Source organism: Elephantulus edwardii, unplaced genomic scaffold, assembly GCF_000299155.1.
Source record: "Elephantulus edwardii isolate Elephantulus edwardi_28Jun2011 unplaced genomic scaffold, EleEdw1.0 scaffold00045, whole genome shotgun sequence".
Classification (NCBI taxonomy): Eukaryota; Metazoa; Chordata; class Mammalia; order Macroscelidea; family Macroscelididae; genus Elephantulus; species Elephantulus edwardii.
The window spans coordinates 1,066,325-1,078,762 of NW_006399795.1; the positions used below are offsets into that span (position 1 = coordinate 1,066,325).

At 48.3% G+C, this 12,438-nt stretch overlaps 1 protein-coding gene across 2 annotated transcripts in view; it reads right to left on the reverse strand.

Annotated features, from left to right (window-relative positions):
• Positions 1 to 2,638: 2,638 nt before the first annotated feature.
• Positions 2,639 to 12,438, reverse strand: part of CLCN6 (chloride channel, voltage-sensitive 6) — a 40,036-nt gene continuing 30,236 nt past the window's right edge. For both annotated transcript variants that reach the window (XM_006885750.1, XM_006885749.1), the window contains 10 exons: positions 10,349 to 10,475; positions 9,903 to 10,056; positions 9,637 to 9,796; positions 9,444 to 9,550; positions 7,712 to 7,898; positions 6,892 to 7,049; positions 6,542 to 6,698; positions 5,558 to 5,665; positions 5,296 to 5,421; positions 2,639 to 2,719 (listed from right to left, as the gene is read on the reverse strand). In XM_006885750.1, coding sequence (XP_006885812.1) covers positions 2,639 to 2,719; positions 5,296 to 5,421; positions 5,558 to 5,665; positions 6,542 to 6,698; positions 6,892 to 7,049; positions 7,712 to 7,898; positions 9,444 to 9,550; positions 9,637 to 9,796; positions 9,903 to 10,056; positions 10,349 to 10,475 — 1,365 coding nt within the window. The remainder of the gene's footprint in view (positions 2,720 to 5,295; positions 5,422 to 5,557; positions 5,666 to 6,541; positions 6,699 to 6,891; positions 7,050 to 7,711; positions 7,899 to 9,443; positions 9,551 to 9,636; positions 9,797 to 9,902; positions 10,057 to 10,348; positions 10,476 to 12,438) is intronic.

Here is a 12,438-nt window from a genome sequence, read left to right on the forward strand (position 1 = left end):
GTTCAAATAAAAATAGATTTTTACAAATTAAAAAAAATAACAATTTATGGACACACGGTGGGATTAGCTAACATTACCACATAAACAAACAGTGCAAAGAGAAAAGCAGCTGCTGCTGAGAAATGGCCCAAGTCCACAGAGCTGGGCAAGGCTGCGCATCAATACTGCTCGGGTCCTCGAGGTGGCGCTCTCCTCTGCTCACTAGGGCTCTGTCGATGCGAAGTTTTGCCTCAGAAACAGGATATAGTTGGTTGGGCCAAGCAAGCAACTGTCTGCTCCAGCTAGGAACCATTAGTCAAACAAAGCAGAGATCAAGGGATCTCCAGAAGTATAAAGGGCCGGACCAGACTCTTGTACCCCTTCTCCCATAGCCCCAACTTGGAGTCACTGAAAGTGCCTCCGACTAGGTCCAGCCCTTGAAGGTGTGTGTAACTGAGGTGCCTTATCACTAGGAAGTGATGAAGTACAGTTCTCTGGGGAACTGGGAAGATGTTGGTCTGGTTTCTAAGAAAGAACTCAAACGACGAGGCTCACAGCTGTTTGTTACAACAGAAACTGATGTCTTTGGGCTTTCCTGGCAAAGGCAGATGCAGACCGGAAGTAAAGCAACAGTGTGCCTCTGAAGAGGACCCTGGGTGCTGGGTCCTCCCTGGAGGCTATCCAGCTGGTTCAGGAACAGAGGGAGGTATTTGCATTCTACAGTTGATCTCCGGGAACAAAATATCAGGTGACTGAAATAAAATGTGATGTGCCTGAGAGACAAATTCCAGTAGTATTCACCAGGGCAGCCTTGAGGCTGGTGGCAGGAGACCCTGCTCTCTTTTGGAGACAAGACAGCCTCTTACAGGACCTTCAGTTCTTCACTTGAGTGAGATGTGGATGGAGGCAACTCAGTGTGCATTGACAGGTTTCCATGCCATTCTCCTGACTTGGTCATTGGGTTTCTTTCTAATAAAGAATGTGGCCCAGCTCTGGACTCTTCTTAAAATCGAGTGGTAGCTGGTCACATTTAAATGGATGATCTTTACGGTCCTGTGATTTTCTAAACTAAAGATTGGGAGGATCATGCCCATTGCACATGTCACATATGCCTAGGAAACTGAAGAACTTCAGAAATTAATTTTAGTCAAAGAGTGAAGAAAATGGGGCCAAATGGAGAGGACCACAATCAGTGGGAAAAGCTAGGGAGCAAGTGAGAGGGTTGATCCGGCCCATGGCCCGAGAGGAAGGCTTCGGGAAGGAAACAGGTACCGAGCCAGGGTGAGAATGGGCCGCTGGGCCGGGGACTGAGGCCCTCGGTGAATTCTGGGGTCTACGAAAGAAACTAAATACACACAGCTATCATCCTAAATTCAAGGTGCACCTGCCTGCGGGTTGCCTGATGTGAGAAGTGGGCAGGCGCAGAAGGAAAAGAAATGCCAACACCTGAGACCCAAAGGCAGGGTGTTAGTACCTGGTAAAGGGGCTGATTCGAACCAGCCTAGAGAGGAGCTGAGTTCCAGATGCAACAAGGGGATTCCTATGTTTAATTGCTGGCAGGACAATCACCCCCACAATGCTACAGGACCACCAAAGCTCCCAGATCTGAGGCCCAGGAGGCTGGGTATGGCTACCACACTAATAACCATCTGCTCTGTCCTAACACTGTAGCTTTCCAAGCTGTATATCTTTAAAGAGGTCACTGGCTCCCTCCCATCTTTTTAAAAATTGTACCATGTCCCCAAGAGAAGCGAGCAGTTTCACTGAAGGGGACCTTGTTTTCAGGTAAGCTCTGAGGGGATGTGATACCATGTGATACCAAGATGGAAGCTGTAGTTGCTTCATGAAAAGGACATAGGTGAAGAGTTCAGGGAAGCTGAGGAATTCGCAGAGATGAAAAGGATCAGAGCCAGATCACACAGAAATGCGTTCTCAGGAGATCTCAACGAATTTGCAAACTGCAGAGAAAGCTGAAGTGTTAAACATGAGGACAGGTGTACTTCTGACTATGTGAATAGTTACGGTTCGGAGACTGTCACCGGGACTGTAACGCTTGTGCTTCTGGAAGGTGTGGGTTGTAAGGAGAATCCAACCACAGAGCAAGCCGGCAGCATCTCTCACACCCAGGAAGCAGCACTTTCCCGCAAAAGGCGAGCAGGTCCCAACCAAGGAAGCTTCCCTGAAGTCGGGATCATCTCCCCAGCGCCCGGTTCCGAAATATAGTATTAAATGAATTTTGCAACTGGCATCCCCCACCCTATGACGTTTGCCTTTGCCAAAGTCCCTCCTGGTTTAAGGCAACAGCTGGCTTCCCTAGGAAGGCAGCACAGAGGGCGGGAGAACAGCTCTGTCGCCCCCTGGTGGCTGACGCCTGACTTCCGCTCCAACACTGGATGGTAGGAACTTGGGAAGTGGGAGATGGGAAGAGAAAGTGCTGAGAAAAGTTAGAAAATCCAAACTCTGATGGTTCAGTACCCTCCCCAGCATCTCCGACTAGCCAAGTGTTCGGCAGTTCCGGGCTTTTCCAAGCGAATGGTGATGGGATCTTTCATGCCCTGAACAGTCCCAGCTGGCTGGGCAGGCTGGAATGTGAGGGAGCAGCCTCCCCGGAGGCAGCTCTGGAGGGCAGCTGTGTGGGCAGCTCAAAGCCAAGCGGCCGTCAGATGGTCTGGTAGTGCTGCCGCAGCCGGGCCTGCAGAAACTCGAACGTCAGGTTGTGTCGTGTGATGACTCCGACGATCTAGGCAGCGAGAGAAAGGCCCAAGTCACTTGTAGAACCCACAGTGGAAACCATGAGTGAGAAGCACTGGTCTGGCTGCCCTGAGGTAGTCGGACCAGGGCATTGGGCCAGTGGCCGCATGCAGAGGCTCACTGAATGCTTTCCAACCAAACCTGCGGCCAACAAGTGGACTGCAGTTTATGGTGACGTCCTGTCACCAGTACGGAGTGGAACTGTTCCACAGGGTTTGCTTGACTGTAATCTTTCTTATGAAAGTGGTCTACAGGGCCTTACTTCCAGAGCTGCTGGGTGGATTCGAACCTCCAACTTTTAGGTTAGCAGGGAAGCGCAAACCATTTGTGTCACCCCAGAAAGAGAAAACAATCAGCTAATTGCCATACGCTGTCCAGCTGATTCCTACTTGGGATCCTATAGGACAGCGCACGATTGCTGTTTAGGGTTAGTGAGGCTGGAAATCTCCATGAAAGCTGACCGCCTCATCGTTTTCCTGCACAGCAGCTAATAACGTTCAAATTGTTGACCTTCTGGTTAGCGGCTGACCATTCTCACCGCTGCACCACCAGGGGTCCTTCTGAAAACAGCTAGCAGGGAAGCAGGGAAGGGAGAGCTTGTAAACTGGAGGCCTGTTGACTGCTCTGAATTGAGCACGACTCAGGGACCCTATGAACAAAAGGCCTGAAGCTCCTCTACAACTATCGACATTTATCAGAGTTCATAGAATTTGCAGAGGCATGTGGTTTAGGAAGTGGATGCCATTTGTGCTTCCAAACCTGTCATAGTGTGTTACCATTGTTATATGCCGTTGAGTTGCTTGCGATGTATAACAACCCTATGTACTTAGAGTAAATTAAAGTGGGGCCTATGGGACAAATTTAACTCCAATAGGATTCAGCTGGACCAGCAGAGCTCTGACTTTAGTGTCTGTTCTAAAAGGGCCTGAGCTCTAAGCCTCTCTCAGCCATGCGACATACATGCATACAAAAGGCATTACTGTTGCTGTGTGCGGTTGAGTTGTTGTAGGGTCCTACTCAGAGACCCTACAGTTCAGGCTGGAACTTCCTGGTGGGGTTTCCTAGACTGTGATCCATACGGAAACACACTGCCAGGCCTTTTCTTCATGCAGCACTTGGTAAGCTCCAACCACCGGTCTTTCAATCAACAGCTGGGCGCAGGCCACTGGACCACCAAGGTTCTTTTACAATGGGAGTGGCTCCTATCTGATCCCATCATTTTCACCATTCAGAAGGACCCAGGGAAGTAATGGTGAACAATTCCTTAGAATTTCACATTTCTCACTGATGCCAGACACATTAAAGCCGTACAATACTCTGTGAGAACTGATCTGTGCCACCAGTAGTTACATGTCAAAGAACACAACTTGATCACTTACAACTGAATCTATATAAAAAGAAACAATGCCGCTCAGGGTTTTCCTGCACTACACTGTTTCAAAGAAGTATAAGGTCCTGGGTGGCAAACTGACATGGTCTCAAAAGCCTCAAAAATGTCTAACAAAAGAAAGCCGGCAAGTAAGTGGCCAGTCAAGAGCTACAGAATTGTTAAAACATCAGTGACCACTTCCCTGTCATGGAACGTTACTTCTTGTACAGCAAGTAAAAAATCAGATTGGTTATTACACAAGCTGAATAGTGATTTTATGTCCATTAAAGCTAGATTAATAAAACTTCTATTTATAGAGAAACCTCTAGATATACAGAAAAAATACAATAAAGCTCTATTCTCAAATATTAACATGACAACTTCTGGAAGGCAGAAAGAAGGATCTACTTTGCAATTTTTCAACAATGAAAAAAAATAATGCTATTATATAATAAGAAAGCAGTAATTGGACAGTATATAGCAATAACCATTGAGTACTGCATATTCTGAAAGGATATGCACCCTGGTGGTATAATGATTAAGTGCTTGCCTACTATCTGAAAGGCTGGTGGTTCAAACACACCTGGCAACTCACAAGGTGCAAGAAGCGGTGATCTGTTCCTGTGAAAATTATAGCCTAAAAGACTATGGGGCAGTTCTGAGCATCACATGGAATTACTGTGAGCTGGGATTAGCTCAGTGGCACCCAACACCACCACCACCACATTGTGTATTTTGCATCAAAGTATTTTGTGTACGATTCTCTCATCCAATGTTATAAACTCCTGCACACAGGAAGGGAACTGAGAACACAAAGAACAGGTCTCCTCCTCTGGAGGCATCCAGCGAAGGAGAGAAATACTTGGAAAAGTAAAGGAGGCTGTCCTAGTGCCCAAACAAGCGAAAAAAGTCAGGGTCACACTAGCGACACCTACTGGCGAAACAGGAGAGAGATGCTAATAAACCCAGGAGGACACAGCTGATGGCTGGGGAAAGGCTTTCCAAACTACAACTCTCAGTCGGCCATCCTTCACCCAGTCTGCCCCCAGGCTCCAACTCTGCCAGGGAGCTGCGCAGGGGGGTTTTAGATTGAGATATCTCCTCTGGGTCCTCATGCTTCCTTCTGGTTGAGCATCTCTCAGGATAGGGGATGGACAAACAACCCACAAATCCTTCTAGCCCAGAACTCCACTCACCTCTCCTACGGCATTCACCACTGGCAAGTGACGCAGGCCCATCGTTCTGAACAAGTTGAAGACTTGGGACACATGGGTATTCGGTGAAACAGTGAAAGGTGAGGGGTTCATGTATGGGGTGACGTCCTTTAGAGAGGAGGAAAACACAGGTTGCCTATGGTCACTCCTACTCTAGCATCCAACACAAATGGTGCCAATGGGACAGAGCTCCCTGGAGGGCTGGGGTCAGTGGCCTCCTCCCCACAGGGACAGCCCGTCTCACCACGATCATCCGTGGGTTCAGCAGCGTTAGGTCCAGGTCGTGGATGTCAGGGTACCGTGGGTAATCCTCAGCCATCTCCGCATAAGAAAGTCTTGGCTGGCTGGCACTCTACAACGCACCCAAGACACTGTCCTCACATGGAACAGCAGTGACACTCTGGACCCCTAACCTTTTGCTGTCGTTGCGTACTGCTGAGTCAGAACCCAAAGCTGACCCTCTGAAGGATTTTCAAAAGCAGTAAAGTTCAAGGGAGGAGACCACCCATCTATCTCTAACAGAGCAGCTGGTGGATTCAAACTGCATACCTTTAGATTGGCAGCGCAATTCTTTATCACTAAGCCACTATGCTCTCTTTGTTGTTGTGTACCCCGTGAAATTGGAACTGACCCGTAACTGACTCTCCAGCAGGTTTTCAGAGGCGGTTAATCGCATGGAAGGAGACACCCCATCTTCCTTTACATGTGTATATTCCTCCAGCTGAGAGGTTAACGGTCCAGTGAAGCTATGCAGGGCAGCTTCAGACATCCTGACCCAAAGCCAGTGCTGGGCTAACTGGCAGCTATGTGACCCCATGCGAGTTTTCTGACCTCCCTCAACTCAGTCCCTTTGCTCATTTACAAAAGGAAAACTCTGAAATACCCTACCAGCACTACACAAACAACATAGAAGAGGAAACGAATACTAGAGTGGAGCTTACAGAAAAAACACATGTTAAAAAAACTCTTTCAGACAAGAAATTACACAAAGAGCATTAACAGTTCCAACCCTGCTAAGAACACCTGGCTCCCCCTCCCCTGATACCTACACCTGGAGGAGAGGCTGACCCTACAGAGGGATCCCCAATTACTATGACCAATGCTACTGTACTCTACTTGCACAAGAAATCCCAAAGAACCAACTCTAATCTCCCTGAAATACAGGGAATGTGTTCCTAACACCCTTCTGCCTTCCAGAATCCTGGTGCCAACAAACAGCAAGACTCACCGACTGACTTTCGGAATAACAAACTCCTCGCACAAGCAGGGTGACCAGTTGTGACCGAAGGATCAGGCCATGGAAGGTCAGAGGGCGGAAGCGCTCCTCCATGGTCCAGTCTTCACTCGGGGACTGGTCAGGGTATAGGTTGGGGTAGGGGGTGTATCTGTTACACAAAAACCAGACAAAGCCTAGCACACCCTCAGCACTTCTCATCCACGTCCCCAGCCCACTCCTCAAATTCCTAGGAAGATGTGGAACTGGGCAGTAACATCCCAGCTGAGGTGGACTCCTCTCTGGCCTCCTGGGGGCCCCAGGAGCCCCCACAGAGAGCCGCCAGGCCCCTCGGCCCCTCTCACCTCCTCTCCAGCATCTGCTGCAGTAGGTCCTCCTTCTCTCCTGGCTCCTCAGAGGCGACGTGTTCATCGCACATGTTCCGCAGCTCACTCGATGGGTAGGACTTCATGGACTGGCTCCGCTTGCGCTGCTCGCCAGCCCGTGTGAGGATGCTTGATTTCTGAAGATGGAAGGGGATGCCACTTGACTGGGATCCTTTGAGGCCCAACTTTCTTGCTCCTTTGATTTGGGACCACTCCTTCAATTCTCTGGAGAACAACTCCTCTCCCATGAGATATCTTAGTAGAAATGTCTCCCAGCCTCAGACAAAGTGCCTCGGGGTAGGCATGGGACCCAAGAGAGGCAAATGGACTCTCACCTAACTTTTTAGTGTAAAATGATCCAAAGACAGAGACTGGCTTGTGTCAATTCTTCCTGGCCTTTACAGAGAGCCCCTGGCCTTCTGGTGCCCCAAAGATCCCATTCTGGTTCTATACCTTTTGTGACAGTCCCAAGGCATCTAAATGAATTCTCCTTGCTTAGATAGGTCAAATTCCATTTCTGTTGCAAGTCTAGAATACTCCAAGGTACAGAATGCACACAGGAAATAATGAATGATGCTTGCTGATTAAAAAGTCATGGCTTCCTCAAGCAAGAAAGAATGCCTACGAAGCGGCCTGCGAAAGCCCAAGCTTGCTGCTGATTCTGTACTTGCTGTTAGGTATAAGGGAAACAGCATGCTGACTCTCCACAAACACCTCCACATCCTCCCTGCCAGAGGGGTGGTGAGCACCAGGTTGGCGCGAGTCTCCCTCCTCACCCATCTTCTCTGAGGCTAGTTACCTTGAATTTGATGTTGTTACTGATGAGCTGGTTGCCCTTCATGAACTCCTTCTCGTTGCCCCGGTTCTCTGTGACCACCGGGAAGGCGTGGTGCACTGTGGTGCGCAGGATGCTGACCAGGGACTGGATGCGGGTGTGGGGGTAGACGTAGGTCAGGTTGGGCTCCATGATGTCGCTGGCTCTCAGTCTGGGGGAAGAAAGAGAGGAGGGAAGCGAACAGCCTCACCATGAACCTCAGAGCTCCAGAAGCTGACGGGGCTGCCCTGGTCCTTTTGTACCGCCTACCCTCTCTTCTGAACCATCTGGAGCAGCTCCCTGAGCCCAGTGCATCTCTTTGTACCTCCAGCCTCTCCACATATGCTAATCCCTGTGCCTGTAACCTTTTTCCCGCTTTTGTTAAACTGGTGGATTCATTCCTTAGCTTGGTGTGAATGTCCTTTTACCATAAACTCTATCCGTTTACCTAGGGTTTAACCTAGGGTTTAACCTAACAGTCCTGGCATTCCCATGTTGTTGTTACTGTTACGTGCCATCAAATTGGAACCAACTCACAGCTGACCCTCCAGTGGGGTTTTCAGAGGCTGTAAATCACAAGCGAGGAGATTCCCCATCTTTCTCCCATGGGACAGGACCATGGCATGTTTTAAATATCAACCGAAGAGTTACTAATTATACCACTGGGAGTGAAAAAGATACACATGTTTGGATCGTGCTGTAGATCAGGGAAACCACAGCTCACAGGCCCAATCTGTCTACACGCATCCATGTCCATATCATCTAGAGTTGCTTTTTGTTACAACAGCAGTGGAGAATGCTGGGGACTGAACCCAAAAGGCCTGCAAAGCTGAAAATGTTTACTTAATTTGTTCCTTGACAGAAGTGTGCCATCTAGATGGAAGGTTCCAAAGTTCTTGTGGGCTGATGATCACTAGGTGCTTATGTACAGAATTTACCTGGATCTACAATCAACAGCCGTGGAAACAGCAGCTAAGGTATCAGACGACAATGTACTGTACTGGGTAAATCTTTTGCCCAGGACTTCTTTGGAATACTGAAGAGCAAGGATGTCACTTGGTGAACCAGGGTGTGCCAGATCCATGCCATGGCATTTTTTCATTGTCTCATATGCATAGGAAAGTTGGACAATGGATAAGGAAGATTAAAGACAAAGTGTTGTCTCTGAATTTGCCAGGCAATGCCAAAACCCATGCCAATCTGCCCAGGCAGAGGGTCTACAAGTGTAGCCAGAAGGAGGTGGGGATTTGTCTCACATACTATGACATGGTAGGCACAGGGCCAAGAAAAGTTGCCATTCTGCTCAACACGGAGCACTGAGTGAGACTTGAGTCAATGGCATTATGTCCAGAATCATTCCCAATAGTACAGTATCTTGCTACGCAAACGGGGAGTCGGCAAGTTCTCATTCCCAGTTACATCCTTAAGTTTAAAAATGGAATCACAGAACAATCCAGAGGCCTCCTGTGGGAAAGCATTTAATGAGAACGTCATAGGAATTCAGGCCAAATTCAGCTTCCACTGTATCCTTCCCCCACAGGACTCCTCTGTCCCCTGTTCTGTCTGTTATGCACCTGGTCACACTGCACTGCTTAACATTCTCAAGTACACTCAGAAACAGAGAAGGGCACTGTGGTTTTTATGCTTCCAAACATTCCCTAGACCCTGAAGCTTTCACAGCCTGAAACAAGAAAGGGAAGAAGAATCATGACCTTACTTGTCCATTTCCACCTCTGTCTCCCATTCCAGAAGTGGAACTCCTCGCAGCCCCACGTGGATATCATAAATGCCCTTATTGAAAAAGTCCCCTGTCCACTTGGCCACCTGAAACACAAACCAAAGACCTGCAATTGGCCTTGTGGGGTGAACTTAACCCTGGGCCAGCAAAAGGCCCAGAAGGGCAAGCTCACCATCAGGGTGATCATAATGGGAAGTCCGTAAGTGATCTCATTGGTGGACTCAATCAGGATGACCGTGAGGCTGATTGTCATGCGGACGACCCCACCCAGGAAAGCGGCAGCACCAATCAGGGCAAAGGTTCCCGAGTAGATGTGGCCCAATCCAATGTAGCTGGCAACGAAAGAAACAGAGAACATGCCTTACAATCAGACTGGCAGTCAAGTGGGGAAGGCTGTGGTCTACACAGCTGTACACATGCAACCCCACCTCCCGGTACCTTTTAAGGACATTAGCAACTAAACGTCCAAAAGCAGCTCCACACAGCAGAGAAGGCACAAAAAGGCCACTTGGGACAGAAATGCCGTAAGTCCAACAGGCAATCAAGAAATAGAGGACGAAGAACAGGGCCAACGTGATGGGACTGAACGTACCTGCAAGGGAAGACCTGCTCTGAGTCCCACTGCAGGTGCCTGTCCCTGCCCCAAGCCAGCACAGGTCCCAGCAGACCCTCCCAAGGCCCAGCCAGCTCCCTGCCCACACTGGGGGCAGAGACCTGAATCTACGGCCTAGGCGGGTAACACAAAAGAAACATCCTGTGGGTGCTGAGAACTGCACACAAGTCTTAGAGAATGGGGCAATCCAGAAGGGGCAGAGGACTAACAAACATGTTCCCTGTGGAAGAAACGAACTGCCCGGGGAACAGGCTGAAGTGTCAAGACTTACCATCCTGGTGGAAGAGCTGAAGGATGGCCGATTCTTGGGGATTAAAGAAGAGGGTTGCCATGTCATTGTAGGTCTCATTGGGACAAAAAAAGGTCTTAATACTTGAATTCACGTCTTCTGATGTGACCTATGACGGAGGCATCAAAAAGTCAGGACAAGGGGCCCATGATCAAGGACATGTCAGGTCTTGCAATCAGAAGTTTGGACAAGTCTGTCTTGAGAATTTTAAAATATTCATTAAAGCAGACAGCACAAAGAAATCTACATCTGCATGGCAAGAAATTTCACTTTATCCTAAGCAACCTGGCCTTTGTGTCCTTTCCAAGAGAAAGAACTCTAAAGCACATAGAGTTTGAGTAACTGAAGTACTTTTGTTGCGCAAGGCTTCCAGACCAACCTCAGGGTTTGTGCTAACGAGTGGCCAAAGAGCCAACTTCTGGGATGACAATTCAACCTAGGACCTACTGCAGTGAGAACACGAAACTAATGCAGATGGCAAGTGAATCCCATGAATTTTTCTGTGCACATAAAAGTTACGTTTTATATAAAGTCTGCAGAAGTTACAGCACACTATCCTGGAGTCTACTGAAGTCTGCAGTAGAAACAATTATGAACAATGAGTTTAAAAAGTGAGTATTACCAAAATGTGACACAGACACCAAGTGAGGACATGTTGCTTGAAAAATGGTGTCAACTGACTTGCTTGATGATGTTGTTGTTGTTAGGTGTTGCCGAGTCAAGAGCTGCTGTCAACAACAGCTCAAATGCTCGAAGTAGGGCTGTCACAGACCTTCAATTTGTAAAAAAAATCAAAATACCACCAAGCCAACACTACCTGCAGGATCTGTAACACACAAAAAGATGACGGTGTCTGAAGGATCTGCACAGGGAAGATCCAGGACTTCTTAGAAGGTGGAAGACACGTATGCACAAAGACATCACCCTCTTTGGTGGGGCACCAGAACTTCACCTGCGGAACCCTCTCAAGACGACCCTACGTGTCTCTGTATTTGTATCCTTTCCCTACAATAAAACTGTATTCGTAATTATAACATATTCTGTGGCTCTATCATTCCAGTGAAATTACCAAACTTCAGGGAATAGTAGGAGTCAGCAGGTCAGAACTGAAGGGCGTTGAGAACTGCTGCACTTACAGCTGGCATCTGCAGGGGGCAGAGGGAGCGCCTTGAATTTGAAGCCAGCAGGTCAGAAGTGAGGAAGCCCAGGAGCCCCAAGCCTGCAGCTGGTATCCTGAAAGGACAGTGGGAAAGTGCTGGGTTTACAGCTAGCGGGTCAGCAGTAAGGGGAGACCTGGGGACTCTCATGTTTGCAGCTGGTGTCTGAAGTCTTGGGGGGATATGGTCCTTTACTTGTGAGATATGAGTGAGAAGGAAATGTTGCAAAGACAGAGGGAGTCTAAACTGAACAGAGGAAAGGAAAAGTGTAGATTTGAGTTTATGTTGATTATCATCCTTGATATATGGTGATATCAGAAAAGGTAATATTGAAATTTATTACCATAATGTCAGACAGAAGTCGCCTGAGATAGTGTAACTCCATGTGTTTTGAGAATGGGTGCCATTCTACACTTGTAACGAAAAGTAACTGTCCCATGGCTCAGCATGGACTAGGCTTCCTCTCCTTATGAGTGACAGGGAGGAAGCCTGGCCTTACAATCCCAGGACAACAGGAGGATGAAGCAGGAGAGAGACTACCAGCCCTGGGGCAGTGACAGCTATTTGGAAAGGCCGGCCAAGGGCATAGTGTGGCTCAAAACCCCAATTTTGCTTCAAACGGAAAAGCCCTTTGTGGAAGAATTTTCTGCAGAGGGAAGCCAGCCTCAACATGAAACCTGGCTGGCAACTCAAATATCCCTCCTGAACAAAACTGGAGAAGGAAGACCTTCCACACGTAGCAGAACTCTTGTTCTCGCCCCCATTTAGTGTGGGAAGATGAGATTCTGGCAGGCTGATTTACCACACGGCACAAGGCGGTCTCGAGGATGACTGTTCCGCTTTCTAACTACAGTTGTATACCTATTCTTCACATTTCCCATTGCACACGCAAATAATGTGTTATCAAAAACACTA